Source organism: Neodiprion virginianus, chromosome 1, assembly GCF_021901495.1.
Source record: "Neodiprion virginianus isolate iyNeoVirg1 chromosome 1, iyNeoVirg1.1, whole genome shotgun sequence".
NCBI lineage: Eukaryota > Metazoa > Arthropoda > Insecta > Hymenoptera > Diprionidae > Neodiprion > Neodiprion virginianus.
Window position 1 is genome coordinate 2,635,588 of NC_060877.1, and position 16,513 is coordinate 2,652,100.

The 16,513-nt window shown below is 44.2% G+C and overlaps 1 protein-coding gene across 2 annotated transcripts; it reads left to right on the forward strand.

Moving 5' to 3' along the window:
- Nucleotides 1-2,435: 2,435 nt before the first annotated feature.
- Nucleotides 2,436-15,609, forward strand: LOC124302609 (homeobox protein abdominal-B-like). 2 transcript variants are annotated; one of them, XM_046758943.1, is made up of 2 exons: nucleotides 2,436-5,762; nucleotides 14,125-15,609. In XM_046758943.1, exons 1-2 carry the CDS (start codon nucleotides 4,679-4,681, stop codon nucleotides 14,607-14,609), a joined length of 1,569 nt encoding a protein of 522 aa, XP_046614899.1. In that variant the 5' UTR covers nucleotides 2,436-4,678; the 3' UTR covers nucleotides 14,610-15,609. The 2 variants fall into 2 exon arrangements, with proteins under 2 accessions (XP_046614899.1, XP_046614905.1); XM_046758949.1 differs by having other exon boundaries at nucleotides 14,164-15,609.
- Nucleotides 15,610-16,513: the final 904 nt, after the last annotated feature.

Genomic DNA, 16,513 nt, shown 5'->3' on the forward strand with positions numbered 1-16,513 from the left:
CTGGAGCGTCCTCCATCACTGATTGTTATCCTAATGGGTCGATCCGAGATCTAGAATTCGGAAGGTTACGGTAGCACGGTAGTATTTTTTCAACGCTTGTTGGAACTGTATACAGAGATAAAGCTCACTTCAGCTGCATCCCTAATTGGCGTAGTGGTTAGGATTCTCGGTATCTGTTGTAAAAAGAGAGGTAGAGGCACGAGATCAGGGTCGGATAAAACAACATATACCTACCGACATGTTTACGTTCAAAAAGTTTTGTCACAGCTTAAAAACCATCATTTTTTCCTTCGTCTTAGAATAATCAGATACAAAATTAATCCAACTATTTTTCCTTATTAATTCACGTAATATTTTTACAAAAACTATTCTACTGTCTCAACTCGATTGCAATTCTCTTGGGTTGACTTTTACCTATCAATGGAAACGCGTGGATTGAATTCATGATCCAAGGCTTCGAAGTCGAGAGGAATACTCGGAGGTTAATAATACAATACCACCGAGTTAACACCTATTGGAAAAAAATGGCCGCCTGGCTGCGCCCACCGGATACTAAGGCGGTGATGTTCCAGCGGGTGGCAGACGAAGACGTCCGGCTCACGCACCGCCTCCATGATCGTCGAAACGTCTTACGCGTGCACACCGACTCTCACGGAGACCGGTGATCGAGGACGATTTGCACGTCGCGCATACTAATAACACTGGAGAACGAAATGTAGCAGTTTCCGGTGGCCAAGTCTGGCTGAGACTCCGTTAAATACGAGTATATCCTGTGCCTAGTTTCAACCTTCAAGGGATCGTGGAGGCGTAATCGGTTGCCCTGCATCTCTTCTTTTTCAAGTCTACGGATTCGGAGATCCAACTGCGTTCAGGCGAGACTGTTCGCTTCGTAAAAAAGCTCGATTGAATCGCACGGATCGGTAGTTTAACGGCAGGGGTAGGCAGGCTTCCTCGTCAAGGAAGTTATCGGCAGCATAGTGTGAGTCTTGCGATCAACGTGAATTCATCGAATTCATCATCATCGAGGAATACGCGAACATTTTTCTATTGCTGAAGAAATGTTACTTGAATCGTTAATTGCAGCGTCTGTGTTTTATCGAATTTCTTGCACTGTCTTTTACGCGGATTCATTTGATTCTCGTGCAAATACGCTATAGGTGCAGAGATTCCTCGCGGTTGTTGTATAGCTGGGCGAGGAGAGAGATCGAGGGGCAAATGTTAGGGGGAATTTTATTGTAACGAGATATAAAGGTGTCATAGCGAAGCGTATATCTACTAAATCGTGTAGCAGGCGAGCGACGCTCGTACCTACACACAACCTACTACCACCTGCCTAGCGGTAGTCGGATCGCAATAAACTCCATTCATGATCTCCAACGCAGATCCGTGTACAACAAACAACGCCGCGTATACCTGCAGAAGTCGTTCTCTCCGATCCGTGGCTCATAAATTCACTCATGACGCTCGGATTTATCAACTGCACAGAGAAATTGACCGCAATAATTGTATCTTGTACCGAGTTTTCGGCATGTCGAAACGAATCTCTCCGTTTTCGTTACAAAAATATGATGACTCGGTAGCCGAGACTCGAGTCCAAATCCAAAACCGAAACGACGGTTCGCCAAAATTTTCCTCACGCAACACGAGTAATATCGAGAAATTAACGGTCTTGCGCATCGCTGCAAAGTAGTGACGGCGCGTGTATGGTCCGGCGATGCGAAGCCGCGGAGTAGTCACGGGACAGAGCGACATCAACCACCGAGAGGCATTGTTGTCAGACCGTTTTACTTTACTGCCCATAAAAGTACCGAGATTTAGACTGCAGTAGAACCGTGACGTAACGACGTATTGTTGCGGTACACTGAGCACGCTGGTGCTTTTCCCTTGCCCCCACGGGGTTTTGCCGCAAGCTACCGTCAAACGCCGTTCGCTCACTCGGTCAAGTTTAATTTCTCCGCTCGTAGGGGAGAGCTTTCGCGTGGCGTCGTTGAAGCGGCGGGGGGGGGGGGGGGATTTTTAATTCGGAGCACGCGTGATCCTTGTAATGTAATTGTTCCTGGGGTTACGGATCGCGTTTTTTTCCTAAAACGAGGGTAAAAAGAAATTTCTTGAAATAAATAAGTGATTAAAAAACCGTCCAAGTCGACCCGAATCTTGTGATCGCCGTTCGCGCAAGGAGAGGGAATCGAGATTCTCCCCGCAGCGGTAGCGGATCTCGCGAGAAGAGAAGCTAGCCGAGAATTTGGGCGGGAGGGAAGGAGACGTTGAGATAAAGAGAGCGCGAGACGTCGCGGGATTGGGGGGGCGGAGGGGTGAGCGGCGACAGAATAGAGCGGTTGACGGGCGCGCCGACAGATCGCGCGGTCGGCGCTCATCGAGTTCGTCGGGAGTTCGCGCCGGCGGAGCTCAGTGAGCGCTCAGTACGGCTCGGCGAGGCTAAGCGAGAAGAAAGGGGCTCCCTTTCGTGTTGACGTTGGTTTGGAACCGTGCGCGCCTACAAGCCAGAACGACCCTTCCTTCTTCGACCCTCCGACAAACTCGGGGGAAAGGATTTATCGCGCGATATAACGCGAGGGAGAAAACCGGGAGTATCAGTCAGTCACCCCGGCGCTCAGCCCTTCGGGGGGAGAAAGGACTGCGAGCCGCTTCTTCTACTACTGCTGTATTTTCGTCGGAGCCAGACGGACGGACGGTCACCGCCTGGGCCGTCTGATCGTAACGGAGCGTTTCTACTCGGCCGAACACTCGGGACCAGCTTTTGGACACCCAGTGTTACGCTTGTAAAGGCGTTGGAGGAAAAAAAAAGAAAAAAAGAAGCAGCAGCAACGGAGAAAGAGGGAGAGAAAAAAAAAAGAAAAGGCGTGCGCGCGCGCGCTCCTCGGCGTTTCAGTGGATATTTAATTGCTGCACGCAGTGTCGGGGGGGTTGAGTGCGATTGTTGCATTTTTTGACTTACGGATAAGAAGAGAAAAAACGAGAAAAAAACTACGGCAAGCAAAAGCGTCAACGTAAATAAAGATTTACGAAAAATAATAAACTGCAACGAGACGAAGATTAACCATTTTTTTTTCCTCGTTATCTTTTCACCTCTGTCTCTCTCACTCTAGCTCTCACTTTCCGTACAAACTGTACACAAATAACGTTGCTAATTCTCGTTGAAACGAGAGGCAAGAAGATTGTGATGTTCGGGGTGACAGTTTTGCATAAATTACACGACACCGTGATGATTGTACGACTTCGGCTTATCGCCAGGGATCGTCGACTATCCAGTTGTTAGGGGAAAAGTACGTGCAGAGCTCGGAGTGATATTTATATATATATATATATATATATATGTGTGTGTACATATGTAGTTTTTTCTCATCTTCTCTGCCAAATAGTACACCACAGCAGGTGTAATTTTTTTTTCCATGCCAAGTGTCTCGTTGATCCTGTGAAATGACGGACTGATTTATACGTATGCATGCACAATACATACATATATATGTGTGTGTGTACATATATATATCCATATACGTATATGTATACATGTATGCAGGGGGTAAAATTTTTCACATATAACCGTGCGTGATAAACAATAAGAGACGACGAAAAAAAACAGACAAGTGTTTCAAAGGGCAGAGAAAACTGTTTGATACAACAACGATCGAGTCCCTTCGTTGACGATAAAATATACCGTTTATAATAATAATAATCATAATAATACCTGCACACGATCAACATACTAAATCGCGTGTGTGTATCTTATTTCTGTTTCATCTAAAAATCTTCGCTTCGTTGGAAATTACGAATATATAATTACAACAAAACTGGACCGACTCGTCGTCGATCGCTGCTGGATGATGCAAATCTGATTACCTCCTCCCCCCCCCCCCCTCCGCCGCAAAAAATAAAACAAACAACAATAACCCTTCCGCATCCTTATCAACGGCCTTTTTCTAACTCGACTTCTCTTCCACGGTTCTCCTCTTTTTTTATTTTGGTCGTCGACCTTCCCACCCTCCCCACGCTCTCGCTCTACACGTCCTTCTCTCTCTCTCTCTCTCTCTGTCTCTCTCTCTCTCTCTCACTCACTCACTCTTTTTCTCCCTCTCTGTCTGTCTCCCGCTCTTCTCCCTCACGGCCGCCACCCTCCACCTGTCTGCCGCGTCGTCTCTGCCCCCCCCCCCCCCTTCTCCACCCCCCGTCCACCCCATCCCCCCCACCGCTCCTTCACCCCACCCCACGTCATCCGGTCAACACGCGACTGTCTCCTTTATTTACACCGCGAACTACGACGACGACGATGCTGTGCCGCAACGTGAACGGGAACGCCGACCTCCTCGCCGCCTCATCCTCGTCATCGTCATCATCATCGTGGTGAACGGTTTGACGTGAACAAAAAACAAACAAAAAAAAAAAATATACCAACAAAAAAAAAACGACAAACCATATATCTAAAAATAAAACTAAAAACCACCAATCGGGTTCGTCCCGACGTATCCGGTGTTGTGAGAAATCCGTATCACCGAAAACCCGCTGCCTGATTCATCCACGATCATTATAACCCCGGCAATAAACCGTCACCATCTGCACCATCGCCGATCACGTGGCTTGTTCGACGGCGACACTGTACGACAATGTTCACGCCGCACCCTTGTGCGGTTCCGGCGTGGGCCACCCTGGCTCCGTCACGCCGATGGGTGCAGCCGCCGGAGCGGGGAATTCCGCCGGGGTGACGACCTGGTGGAACATCATGAACAGCGGCTTCTACGAGGACAGCTCCCCGCCAGTACCGCCGACCTCCTCTCTCCTGCCGATCCAGCAACAGCAGCAGCAGCCGCAGCAGCAGCAGCAGCAGAACTCGACGCCAGGCTCTCACCCGCAGGCGACGACACCGACTTCCCCGGGCGCCCCCGCATCGGCCGGCACCGTTCCACCCCCGCCTACGGCGAGCGCGAGTTCGACGTCACCGAGCGCCTCGTCGGTCGCGAGCAACAGCGCGGCGGGTCCTCTCCACATACCGGCGAAGCGGCTGACCGCCACCCCCGGGGGCGGTTCGACCTACGGCGAGGTTCCCTGCGTCGAGCCCTCAGGGGCGGCGGGCGCGGGGGCGGGCGGCGTGATAAGGCACTCGCACTCCTCGACGGGCGGCTCTCAGGGCGGCTGGAGCTACAGCCCTCATCACCCCCAGGACCCTGCCCACTACGGGGCTTCGGGGCCCGCGGCGGACCCGCTGAACCACCACCAGGCTTACGGGGGCGCGAACCCCCCCACCTACTACAACCTGGCGGCCGACCCGAGCTCGACGACGGGATCCTCGAGGGACAGCCGAAAGGCCGCCGCCGCTCTCAGCTTCTGGTCACCGGCGGCGGCCACGGCCTCCTCGGGGGGCGCCGGCGGACCCACCCCCGCTGACTATAAGTCTTACAACTCGTCGGGGGGCGCCACCGGTGCGACCTCCTCCGCCGGCGGGGGCGGATCGACTTCCGGCTCGGCCGGCGACCCCGCCGTCTCCTGCCACCAGAGCTTTTCCCCAAGCTGGTGCAACTACTCCCCCTACTCGACGGCCAGGCATCATCATCCCGTCGACACCGCCGGTCATCACCACCCCCACTCCCAGGCCGGTATACCCTACCTCACACCCTCGGCGGCTGACGATCGGGGAAGGACCGCCGCCGCCATGGTCGCCGCCGAGGGGGCCTTTCCTCACGACGGATACGGGAGTCTCAGGAACTACGGGGCACCGGAACCGGTCACCTCCAGCCCCTATCCACCTCCAGGTAAGCATCGATGCCGATTTCGAGCCACCCCCGCGACCTTACACTTTCGTCATTCCCGTCGTTTCGTTGATCGCGAAAAGAGTTGCTCGACGTCTGCGGAACGTCGTGTTCCACGTGTTTTGCAGCGTAATGCACGCGTGTGCGTGTATGCTTACGAACGCCGAGTGGGATCGACGCACGACGTAAAAGTATACGTGTGTGAGAGTCGTTCGTTCATTCATGCGTTCTTCGCGTTCACGCCTGTATAGACCGGTACACCTAGGTACGCGTACGTGTGCGTATGTAGGTGAAGAGAGCTCGAACGCGTTTTCCCTCGCACCCTTCTCCCTCTACCCCCCCCCCGTTTCGTCCCCCTACGAACCGTGAAACGTCGCAGCGAACAACGGCCCGTGGTGAGTTTATTGGCGGCCGTAACTCGTAAACCCTGGCGCGCGCCTCCGATCAGCTGATCTGCCTCGTTCCTCGACCCGCTGGTCCGTCGTCTGCCTTCCTTTACTCCGTATACGCTGACTCTCTCTCTCTCTCTCTCTCTCCTTCCCTCTTTCTCTTTCTCTCTCGGAGTCGGTTCCTCTGCTCTTCATCGTTCAACGTACTCCTTTTTCACGCACGCTAATTTGTATTATCGTTAGCCAAGGCTTGTGTTCGTATTATTTATATTGCTTTCCCTTTCTCTCTTCATTTTTCTCTCCGGTAGTTTTCAAGACCCCGTTTCGACATATCCACGATCCGATCAAAAACTTCAGTCCGATAGCAAATATTTGACCGCATGAATTCACAACGTGATTCTCTTCTCAGCCCGAATGATATACATACACGTACGATATGTTATAATTATGACTACATTCTTAACAGTTTTTTTTTTTATCTCGTATAACGTGTAGCTGCTTTAATGTTCTGGTTATATTGTATTTACTTTCTAACGTTTACGATAGTCCTGACGAAAAAACGAAAACGAAAAAAATTTTTACGACAAAGTAATTACTGTCGATCATGTGTAGGTTGGTTTTTTTTTTCTTTTGTATTTTCTTTTCACTTACTTTTTCGTGGTTGTTGTCTAGTTTTTGTTTCTTGTCCTCGTGCCCTATTTTTTTACCAATGAAACACGTGAAGCGATTATTTTATCACTCTGCAAGGATCTTGTGATGATATACGAGAGTTTTACGATCGGCTGATATCAAGATCCGTGTATTATACAATAGGACAACTGGTCTGTCGGTTAATTTATTTATTAAACTCAATCGTTGATAACTGTGGAAAAGTTATTAACTTGAACGAGGAAGGGGAGACGATTATAATCATAATTGAAAAGAAACAATAAAATCATTTAGTCGCTTGTACAGCTAAAGCGTTAAAAGAATTGATAACGTTTTACAAGTCAATTAACCAATGTTATGTTTTTATTTTTATTCTCCTCTGAGGTCTTATTTCTGTATTTAGCTATTCCAATCCCCGGTTTGCGAAATATGCCTCGAGACGTTCGTGTCGAAGATCTGTAATTTTTATTTAACTTTTTTATTTTTTTCATATTCTCCGAAGAACCGTGAACAAGATATGCGTGACTCAAAAATGATTCATTAGCGAGAAGAGAGAGAAGGAAAAAACGAAGAAGCAACATTATTAATTTTAGAAACCGGTCTTTTCCTCAGCTAACCGGCACCGTTTCACGCTCAGGTACCTACAACTCCGCGTCCTATCGATTGCTTAATCTGTCGAAAAAGTATAAATAATCGATAGATGAAAACATAGCTAGAAAAAAAAAAAAAGGTAAAAATGAAAAACCGCGGTGGTTGAATAAAAAACGATCCTAAAATATAGGAAAAAAAGAAGACGATGTAAATAATTCTGGTGCATATGTTATTATAAACAATAAATATCATTGCCGAATATCGGACACCGTGATATTACTATATAATTAACGAAATTACACGCGTATAGAGGCGAAAACTTTCCATCGATTATCGCTTCGATCAACAATATTATATTCATATTTCGTGATTGCCAATATTTTACAACTCTATATGCACGTGCGTAATACGTGCCTCGGAAAAAAAAGGAAAATTAAAATCGTCTTTTTTTTTTTTTAAATCGGCGGTTAATTACAAGTAGATCTTCGCTCAAAGTCGTCAAAAATGTAACCACCGTCGTACCTCGAGGCGTACTTTTGTATCTCTTTATAGTATCGTTTCGTCGACCTGTATAAAGCCGAAAGTCGAGAGAGATCTTGCAAATCGTCGTTCGTGATCCGTCGGCAATAATAAAGGAAGAAGATGAAGAAGAAGAAGACTCGATCGAATTAAGAACCGATACGACGATTCACCTTGTAACAGTCGAAGAAATCTGATCGTGAGGATACGCGGACGGCTCACTTCGCGTGTAATTTTCGAGTTTACGTCATCCGTAAGCCAGTCTATACGATATAATTAAACGGTAACTTGTTATTATTGATATTACCATTATTATTATCAATATATATCCAAAGAGCGCCGACTCTTCTTTTCCTCTTTCGCTTTCTCGCTCTCTCTCTCTCTCTCTCTCTCTCTCTCTCTCTCTCTCTCTCTCTCTCTTTCTCTACTTCTACAAATCTCTCTGTCTCTCTCTCTCTTACTCTTCGCCGCTATATATGGGACAAACATATCACATGCAACGCATAACGCGGCAGCCGCGCATTTCAAAGTAGCGGATGCGCGTGGAATGATACAAACGCCGGCCGACAGATGGCAGCTGTATTATCTCTCGCAGCTTTCCTCCGTTCACTTTTGCCGTTTGCTTGAAACAACTCCTCGGTATCATCTGTCCTTCTACTTCCTCACCGCTCCGACCCACAGAATTATTTCATAGAATGCAGCAAGAGCTGAAAAAAAAAACAACATTGCGTTTGCTAAAAATTTCAAGCTGGAAATTTTTTTTTCAAACGCTTGTATCTGGATCAGGATTTTTTTTTTTTTTTTTTTCTTGTGTGTACTTAGGTATGTAATATTACTCTTTAGAAATTCTAATCGAACAGTCTGAGAAATCGTTGTAGGTTGAATAAGAAATATTAGGGTAAAGAAATTAGAATTTTTATTACGTAACGCGTGTAAATAGACGAGAGGTGGATGGATCTTCTCGCAGGAACGATTTTCACGGTTTTACGTAAGTTTTCCATTTCCGGAAATGGAAAGTAGGTACCAACCAGATTACAGTAAATCAGCCTCAATAATGCGGACAATATCGACTTACCCGAAAAGCTCGAAGCTGACTCCCTCGTCACACGCGAGACTCCAACCCCTGTGTTCTACTCGCTTACCCTGCCTATCTGCTTTTTTGTTCGTATTTGTGCGGTATGTGCGTCTCTCTCTCTCTCTCTCTCTCTCTCTCTCTCTCTCTCACTTTGTTAGTGCGCCGCGCAGCTACATTTCCCTCTTTATCTTTCGGCTATCATCATGCCAGTCGAGCACTCGAGCTTCTATTCTCCTATATCTAACCAAAAGTAAATTCCCGACGTGGCGAACTTGTTCTCGTCTCAAATAATTCCCCCTCCCTCCTCACCCTCATCCACCTCCTTCTCCTCCTCCTCCTCCCCTCCTACTACTACCACCACACTCTCCGTTCTCATCCCCCTCCTCGCAACCCTTTTCATCCTTTTGCTCTCCTCAGTTTCAGCTTGATTTAGTTTTCCTGGCAATTTCTACACAACTCGTCGATACTTCTAGGATATTTCGTAGTCCTAGTGGAATTTATTGTACGAAGATATGGAATAAAAAAATAAAGAAATAAATAAAAAAGAAGAAAAATAGAAATTTCTAACGCTCCAGGTATGGATATGATATTTTACTTATCGCGATGGATTTTTATTCTTTTCATCGTTCAATTGTTACTCACATGAATATCAATTGATAACTGATAAGTAATTAAAATTCATCATACGTAATTAACGAGTTGACACATCGATCAATTTGGCAGCTTATTGTTTTCTATATTATCACATGTGTAGAGCCAGGCTTTGAAGCCTCAGGATTTCTCTGTAAAATTGCGGATTTCACGCAGCAGCAGCAGCAACAGCAACAACGATCGATTTACGTCAGAAGTTATTCCAGGCACGCTCTCATGCACGCGGTATATATATATACATATATATATTACAAGCCAAGGCTGATACAAAACCTCGCGCGACGTACTCGATTAATAAATTTTTATTTTATTTACTTAAAAATTTTTCACTCGTAATTCCACTCTGTTTTTTCTCATCTTTTTTCATTTTCTTTTCCTTTTTCTCTCCTTTATTCAAGCATTCGAGAGTTCCGAAAACAATTATCGGGACTTCGTGACCCATGCAATAATCGTCGAAACGAATTGCACGAATACCAAAATATTTTCACGTTACAAACGATATTGCGGTTGTCTGTAGAATTTGCTTCAGAATATATCCAGATATAACCTGGATCGTATTTTCCTTCTTTGTATCGTTGTTCTCTTTGTTCGTCTAATTAATCATTACGCGTGAAGGTATTTGCGTTGAAATGAAAAATAAAAAAAGAAACGCAAAACTTGACGAAAATGTTAAATAAGGATATAAAGACTGAGCGCGAGAGGTTTAATTTTCACGCTAATTGGTATCCGGATTTGCATACGCGCTTATCCCAAGATCAGTATAATCTTTGCCGAGCCTCACTGATTGTGAGATGTATCGATAAACAAGGAAAAATACGAGGTATGCGTTGCCTGTGCGGTATAATTTTGTATATATTTACACGTAGGAATTTGAAAGCAGTTCCAACTAATTTGCGATCCTAGATTAATTACACCACTCCAGTTTTTACTTCAAATCAAAGGCAGTGATTTTTTTGCGAAATTAATATGCGGACACCGATATCACAACTATATTATTTACGCGTTAATTGCAAGTGATGAGAGAATACACGCGTAGCTCGGAGCATATAATTATGACCTGAAACACCGAATAAGGCAACTTTGTAAAATTATTACAGGGCTCAGACACGCTGTTTCACAATTTGTAACGGATTTCATAAATTCACGTATCGCAGTTCTACGTATATACCACACGGTGTCAGGGTGTGCGTGCATAAACGATAGGACATAAAATATATCATCGAAAGCGTTGCTTAACGCTAAATATCCACTAATAACCGAGAGAAACCGCTATACGGGATATATTACTTATTTATTAATATTTATATATAGAGAAGTAAAAAAAACAAAAAAAAAAAAAGAGCGACGAAAAAGGATGGAAAAAATATGTTGCACGGTATAAAGATATTACATACGTTCGATAATCGGTTAACGCTGCACCTGACGGCGATTCTACCGTTTCTGGTACTCGTTCGATCGGTTATAATCGCCCCCCTCGACAATTTCGTCAAGGAATCGAGCGCGCATCACGCGGAATTTCATATCCGTTAATATCATTGAAACACCTTACACACTCCGCCGCCTTTCCAAATATATGCATCACGCGGTAAGTTCGACTGGATTTCTGCCTACGCGTCTTCCTGCATCGTCGATTATTATACTAACCGTCCCGGAGTATTCCGGTCGAAATACCTTTACCGAGCCGTTCAGTAGGCCGTTGGTCCAATTATATCGTTTCCATCCCAACGTGGTCCACACGGCGCAGCATCTCCTCGGCGAGAGAGAGAGAGAGAGAGAGCGAGAGAGCGAGAGAGAGAGAGAGAGGGGGGGGACTTACAGCGACACACGCTCTTGGGTTATACAGGCACCGATATTACCTGCATCTAGGATATACATGTACGTGTATTTATATTATACATAATAATACAAATATATACACGTAGAAATTTTGTTCGACACGGTCAGGCGGCTAATTTAACTATAAATAACGATTTACACAGAAGTGTGTAAATATGTATCTACATTACATACGCATGTATTATATATACATGTAAACGTAATGCGCGGTGGTTATAAATTTGAAATGGCTAATTACGTCCCGCGGTACGTTATACGGATGGATATATATGTGTGTGTATATATATATATATATATATATATATATATACACATGTATCGATGAATGAGGCCGAGAATGAGACAAAATTAAGGAATACGATGAAAAAGAGAAAGAGAAAAATCGATGAGAAAGAAAACAGAAAAAACGAATAAAGAAAGGAACAAGAGATCGGCAAGAATCGAATAACCGTATGTTTGAAGTAAAAAATTAATTAAGTAGCGTGCAAACGAGGGAGAAAAGTAACTGAGAAATGTAAAAAAACGAAAACAAAAAAAAACAAAATAGAAATACTGATATTGTAATCGTTATTTCTTGCAACCGAACGACGGTGGATCGACTTAACGGCACGCGGGACGGTCGTTAATTTATTATTAAAATTTTATTTAACTTTAATATTGGGTACGCCGAGGCCTGCATGGCACACCGACCACGCCGAATCGAATAATTACGTCAAAGCAACTCTTTCCGCATATTTCGCTGTCATATTATCCCGTTGCATGCAATCCCGACTTACCTAACTGTTTTCAATATTTTTCTAATTACGCGGAATTATGCCTATACATGTATTTCACGCATCTTGTATCTATCTACACACACGCATACATACGTACGTATAATTCTGTGCCGTGGGAAATTAATTACGCAACAGAGATCCTCTTTGCCTTATTATAAGATGAAACGGAAGCCAAATATCGAGAGATCTTCTCTTAAATTTTTTAATCAAAAATTTCTCGCAAAATCTACGTTTCACTTTATGAATTTTTTTTTTTACCTTTTTTTTTTTTTTCTTTCCATCTTCTTGCACACAGGTATTTTGTTTTTTAATTTTTTTATTGTTGCATGTAAAAATGCAATTATTCTTTTTTTTTTTTTCGCCAGACGGGTATTGCGCAATTAAAAATAGCAGTTGTTGAGCTGTATATTTTTTCTCTACTTATTTCTTGGCATATTTCTTCTGCTGTTTTCGAACCGTTATTAAGAAAATTCTATCCATTTCCCTGATCACGGTAAAACTGTTAATTTCACATTAGATGTGTAGAACGATTTGTATCTATTACGGAATTTGAATAACTCGTGAGAATCACGGGCTGGGCAGTGATTAATATTCACGCATATATTTTCCTGTATTTGGACCGAGTGAGAATTGGATTTTTCGTAGACACACACTTTCCCGGTATCGACTATTTGCAATTTGTGAATCAATATTTCATCTCAGTATAATTTTGTTCGAGTATGTAAGAATAAATAAAACGATATTCATTTAGTTTTCCCGCAGAGACGATTTCATGATTCTGAAACGAATATTGGCCAATTATATCACGGAGACGAAGGAATGAAATACAAACTTATCAGCATCAATTTGTACACGCAGATACTACGTTAATTAACAACTATATTTTTCAAATATCACCTAATGTACGCGAGATGAAATATAGCTGCCATATTTATATTATCTCCTCGGTAAATAACTCCGCGGTCTATTATATTCTCAATAAGTTCAATAGCTTCACTTTTACTTTGAATGCCTCTAGCCGTGAGAGCGAACATTTTATAAGTTCTCACTTTTATCTCTCTACCTGCATCATTATACTTGGAAAGTCTATAAAATTCTTTTAACAACACTGTGGTTTTATGAAACAAAAAAATTGGATAACAGAAATGAGAAGGAAAAAGATTAAAAATAGAAAATGCCTCGAAGATATCGGTTTTATCGAAAATCTCGACTTTCTAAAAAAAATCACAAAGAAGTCGCAGCTTTACAATATCCACCCAGCACTCCAGCCCGTAACTTTCACAAAAAGTCATCAGACCCTTGTAACAGATACCTACCTACACTTGATGCGGTGGATAAACGCGCCAGGGAATCGGCGTGTCTTTTAATCCAATCTACCGAAGTTACCGGACGAGATATGTGAATACGGATATCTTCGTTGATTCCCTGGTCGACTAAAATATATCCAAAAATCATTCTCAACTCGACTAACTCTGGAACGGTAACGGTGGGGGTGAAAAAACAACCCCCCCGTTAAGTTAAATTTCTCGCTACGGGAGAACAGCTCAAGTTTCCGACTCGAGACACCGACCAAAATTCAATTTCATTATCCGAGAGTAGACAAGTTTTTTCTACCCACGTGATTCTTTGTAAGAAAACGAAGAAAATGAGATCCTCCTACAGGGGACCCTTGACGATATGATGGAATCTACAAAATTGGATTGTTTTTTTTTTTTTTGCACCCCCCGTTACTGAAATAGGTAAAAAAAAAAAAACAAAATAAAATAACGAGGTTACCGTTCCAGGGTTACCGATTCAAGTAATCGTGAATGTGTGCAAACCCACCCCCCCCCTCCCTCCCCGCAAAAGAAACCTCTATCAGGCAAACTAATTGTGTTAAGTGATGTGGGGTTCCTCCCCATCCTCGTTGTTTCCCGCAGCATCACTGGCGGGCGTCGGCGTGAGCGTCGGCGTCGGAGGAATGGGGGTCGGTTGCGGCGGTGGGAATCCCCTGGAATGGACGGGCCAAGTGACGGTGCGCAAGAAGCGCAAACCCTACTCGAAGTACCAGACGCTGGAGCTGGAGAAGGAGTTCCTGTTCAACGCTTACGTGTCGAAGCAGAAGCGGTGGGAGCTCGCCCGGAACCTGAACCTCTCCGAGCGGCAGGTCAAGATCTGGTTCCAGAACAGGCGGATGAAGAACAAGAAGAACAGCCAGCGGCAGTCGCAGCAGCAAAACAATAACAACAACAACAGCAACGCGAACAACGCGAATCACCACGGGGCCGCCGGAAGCCACCACCACCCTGGCGGCCATCCGCCTTCCGGTCACCACGTAGTTGCGCAGGCGCACCACGCGAACGGACCCGCCAAGCATCATCAGTGACCCGTGGCCTACTCCGGGGTTGTATTCGACCACCACCACCCTCACGGCCACGCCGCAGCGGCGCCCGGCGTCCACGGGGGCGTCGGCGTTCACGGCCACGGCCTGCTACCGGGGGGCGGAGGGGCCCACGTCCCCGGACACGGACTCCACGGCGTTGGTCAGGCCCAGATCGGGGCCCATTCGGCATCGACCGCCGCCGCCGCGGCGGCGATACACTCGCGGAATCATCAGCTTGCTCACGCGGCTCACGCCGCCCAGCAGCACTTGCTTCATCAGACTTCCCACGGACTCGCCGCGTGAAATTCAAGCTCAAACTTTATCCCGCAAAGGGTGTCTCAGGGTGTGAAGTGGTGCGCCTCCTGTATCAGGCTTAACGACGTATTATTTTTCCACCTTGGATTCACTGTTTTCAAAACGCCGAATCAACCCCAGAGAATTGATACCCCGTTAATAAATGTACTTGTCGATACGCGATTTGACCGTTTGATTTTTTTTTTTTTCTTTTTTTTCTCTTTTTCTTTTCGTCATTTCTTCCTCACGATTCTCTATTTAATCGGCACTTTTCTGTCTATTCGCGTGACGCAGTTTTTAGTATCGCGGAGAACGTTGACCATTTTTCAAACCTGCGGTAGATAATTTATATACATACATATACATATATATATAATATACGTGTGTGTATATGTAATTATATATAATATATATATATATATACTCAGAGACAGCGGTGAATTATAGGACTGTCGATGTTATTGTGTGCAAAGTGCGCGTATGTTAATTGACAAATTGCGATATTACGTACACACGTGCATACATACATACATACATACATGCATACATACATACATACATACATACATATATATGCAATAAAAATATGTATCTGTGTATATGTATAAACCGATAACGATTATATATTGTAACGATAATTTTAACGGTAATTTACTAATTATATGTATATATATATATACATATATTGTATATTATATATTGTATATATATACATATACATATATTATATAGGCGATTGTACGGATAATAATGATAATATGATTATGCTAACGGTAATGTTATATACCTACACGCGTCGCAATGTCTTGCGATTAAAAAGTTAATGGAATAGTTAGAAGATTTCAATACTGCTAATTTAATACGCCTCGCGATATGTACAAGAAAATTGTACGCTTACATATATATCGCCAACCGACTACGCGACTGTATGTGAAAAATCCAGCGTGTATTTTGGATACGCATGCGCGGATGTTGAATGTACGTGTAATAATGTGTAACGTGTATATTTCTGCGTTTGCGTGTGTGCGCGTGTGTGTGTGTGTGTGCGCGCGTATAATATACGCCTCTGCGAAAATGATGTGTAAGCAACTATATGTATAAATATAACAATACACCGATAATATGCGATTGTGTTTGCGTGAATGTGTATATGTATCATACGTAGGGCGAATAATGTTTTAGTGCGTGCGCGAGAGTGAGTGCGGGAAGGAGTATGAACAAAAAAAGTAAGAAAGAAAGAAAGAAAGAAAGAAAAGTTTAACAAGAATCACGAAGCAATCTGTCCAATCCGTAAATATTTGTATATGATGCATATACAATTCGTACATATATAGGAGTAGTAGTTCCTTCGGTCTTTATAATATCCTGTACGACGAGAAAGAAAAATTTATCGCATTAAATAATTAGTGTGATTAATTAGTGTTTCTTAACCATTCTCGTGTATTATCTGTAATTAATTAGGCAACCTCCGGTCGGGCAAATCCTCCACCTACACCCCCATTTTTCTTCTTCGGCGTATATGCAGGGTCTACATGATGTACCTTGTGATCAAGGATCACGAGCCTATATTTTCGCGGCTTTTAGGGGCAAGAAAGACAGACAAGAAATTAATT

Coding starts and splice junctions, on each gene's coding strand:
- LOC124302609 (XM_046758943.1), top strand. CDS start 4,679: ATGGGTGCAGCCGCCGGAGCGGGGAATTCCGCCGGGGTGACGACCTGG. Junction 5,763..14,124: donor CAGCCCCTATCCACCTCCAG/GTAAGCATCGAT, acceptor AATTGTGTTAAG/TGATGTGGGGTTCCTCCCCA.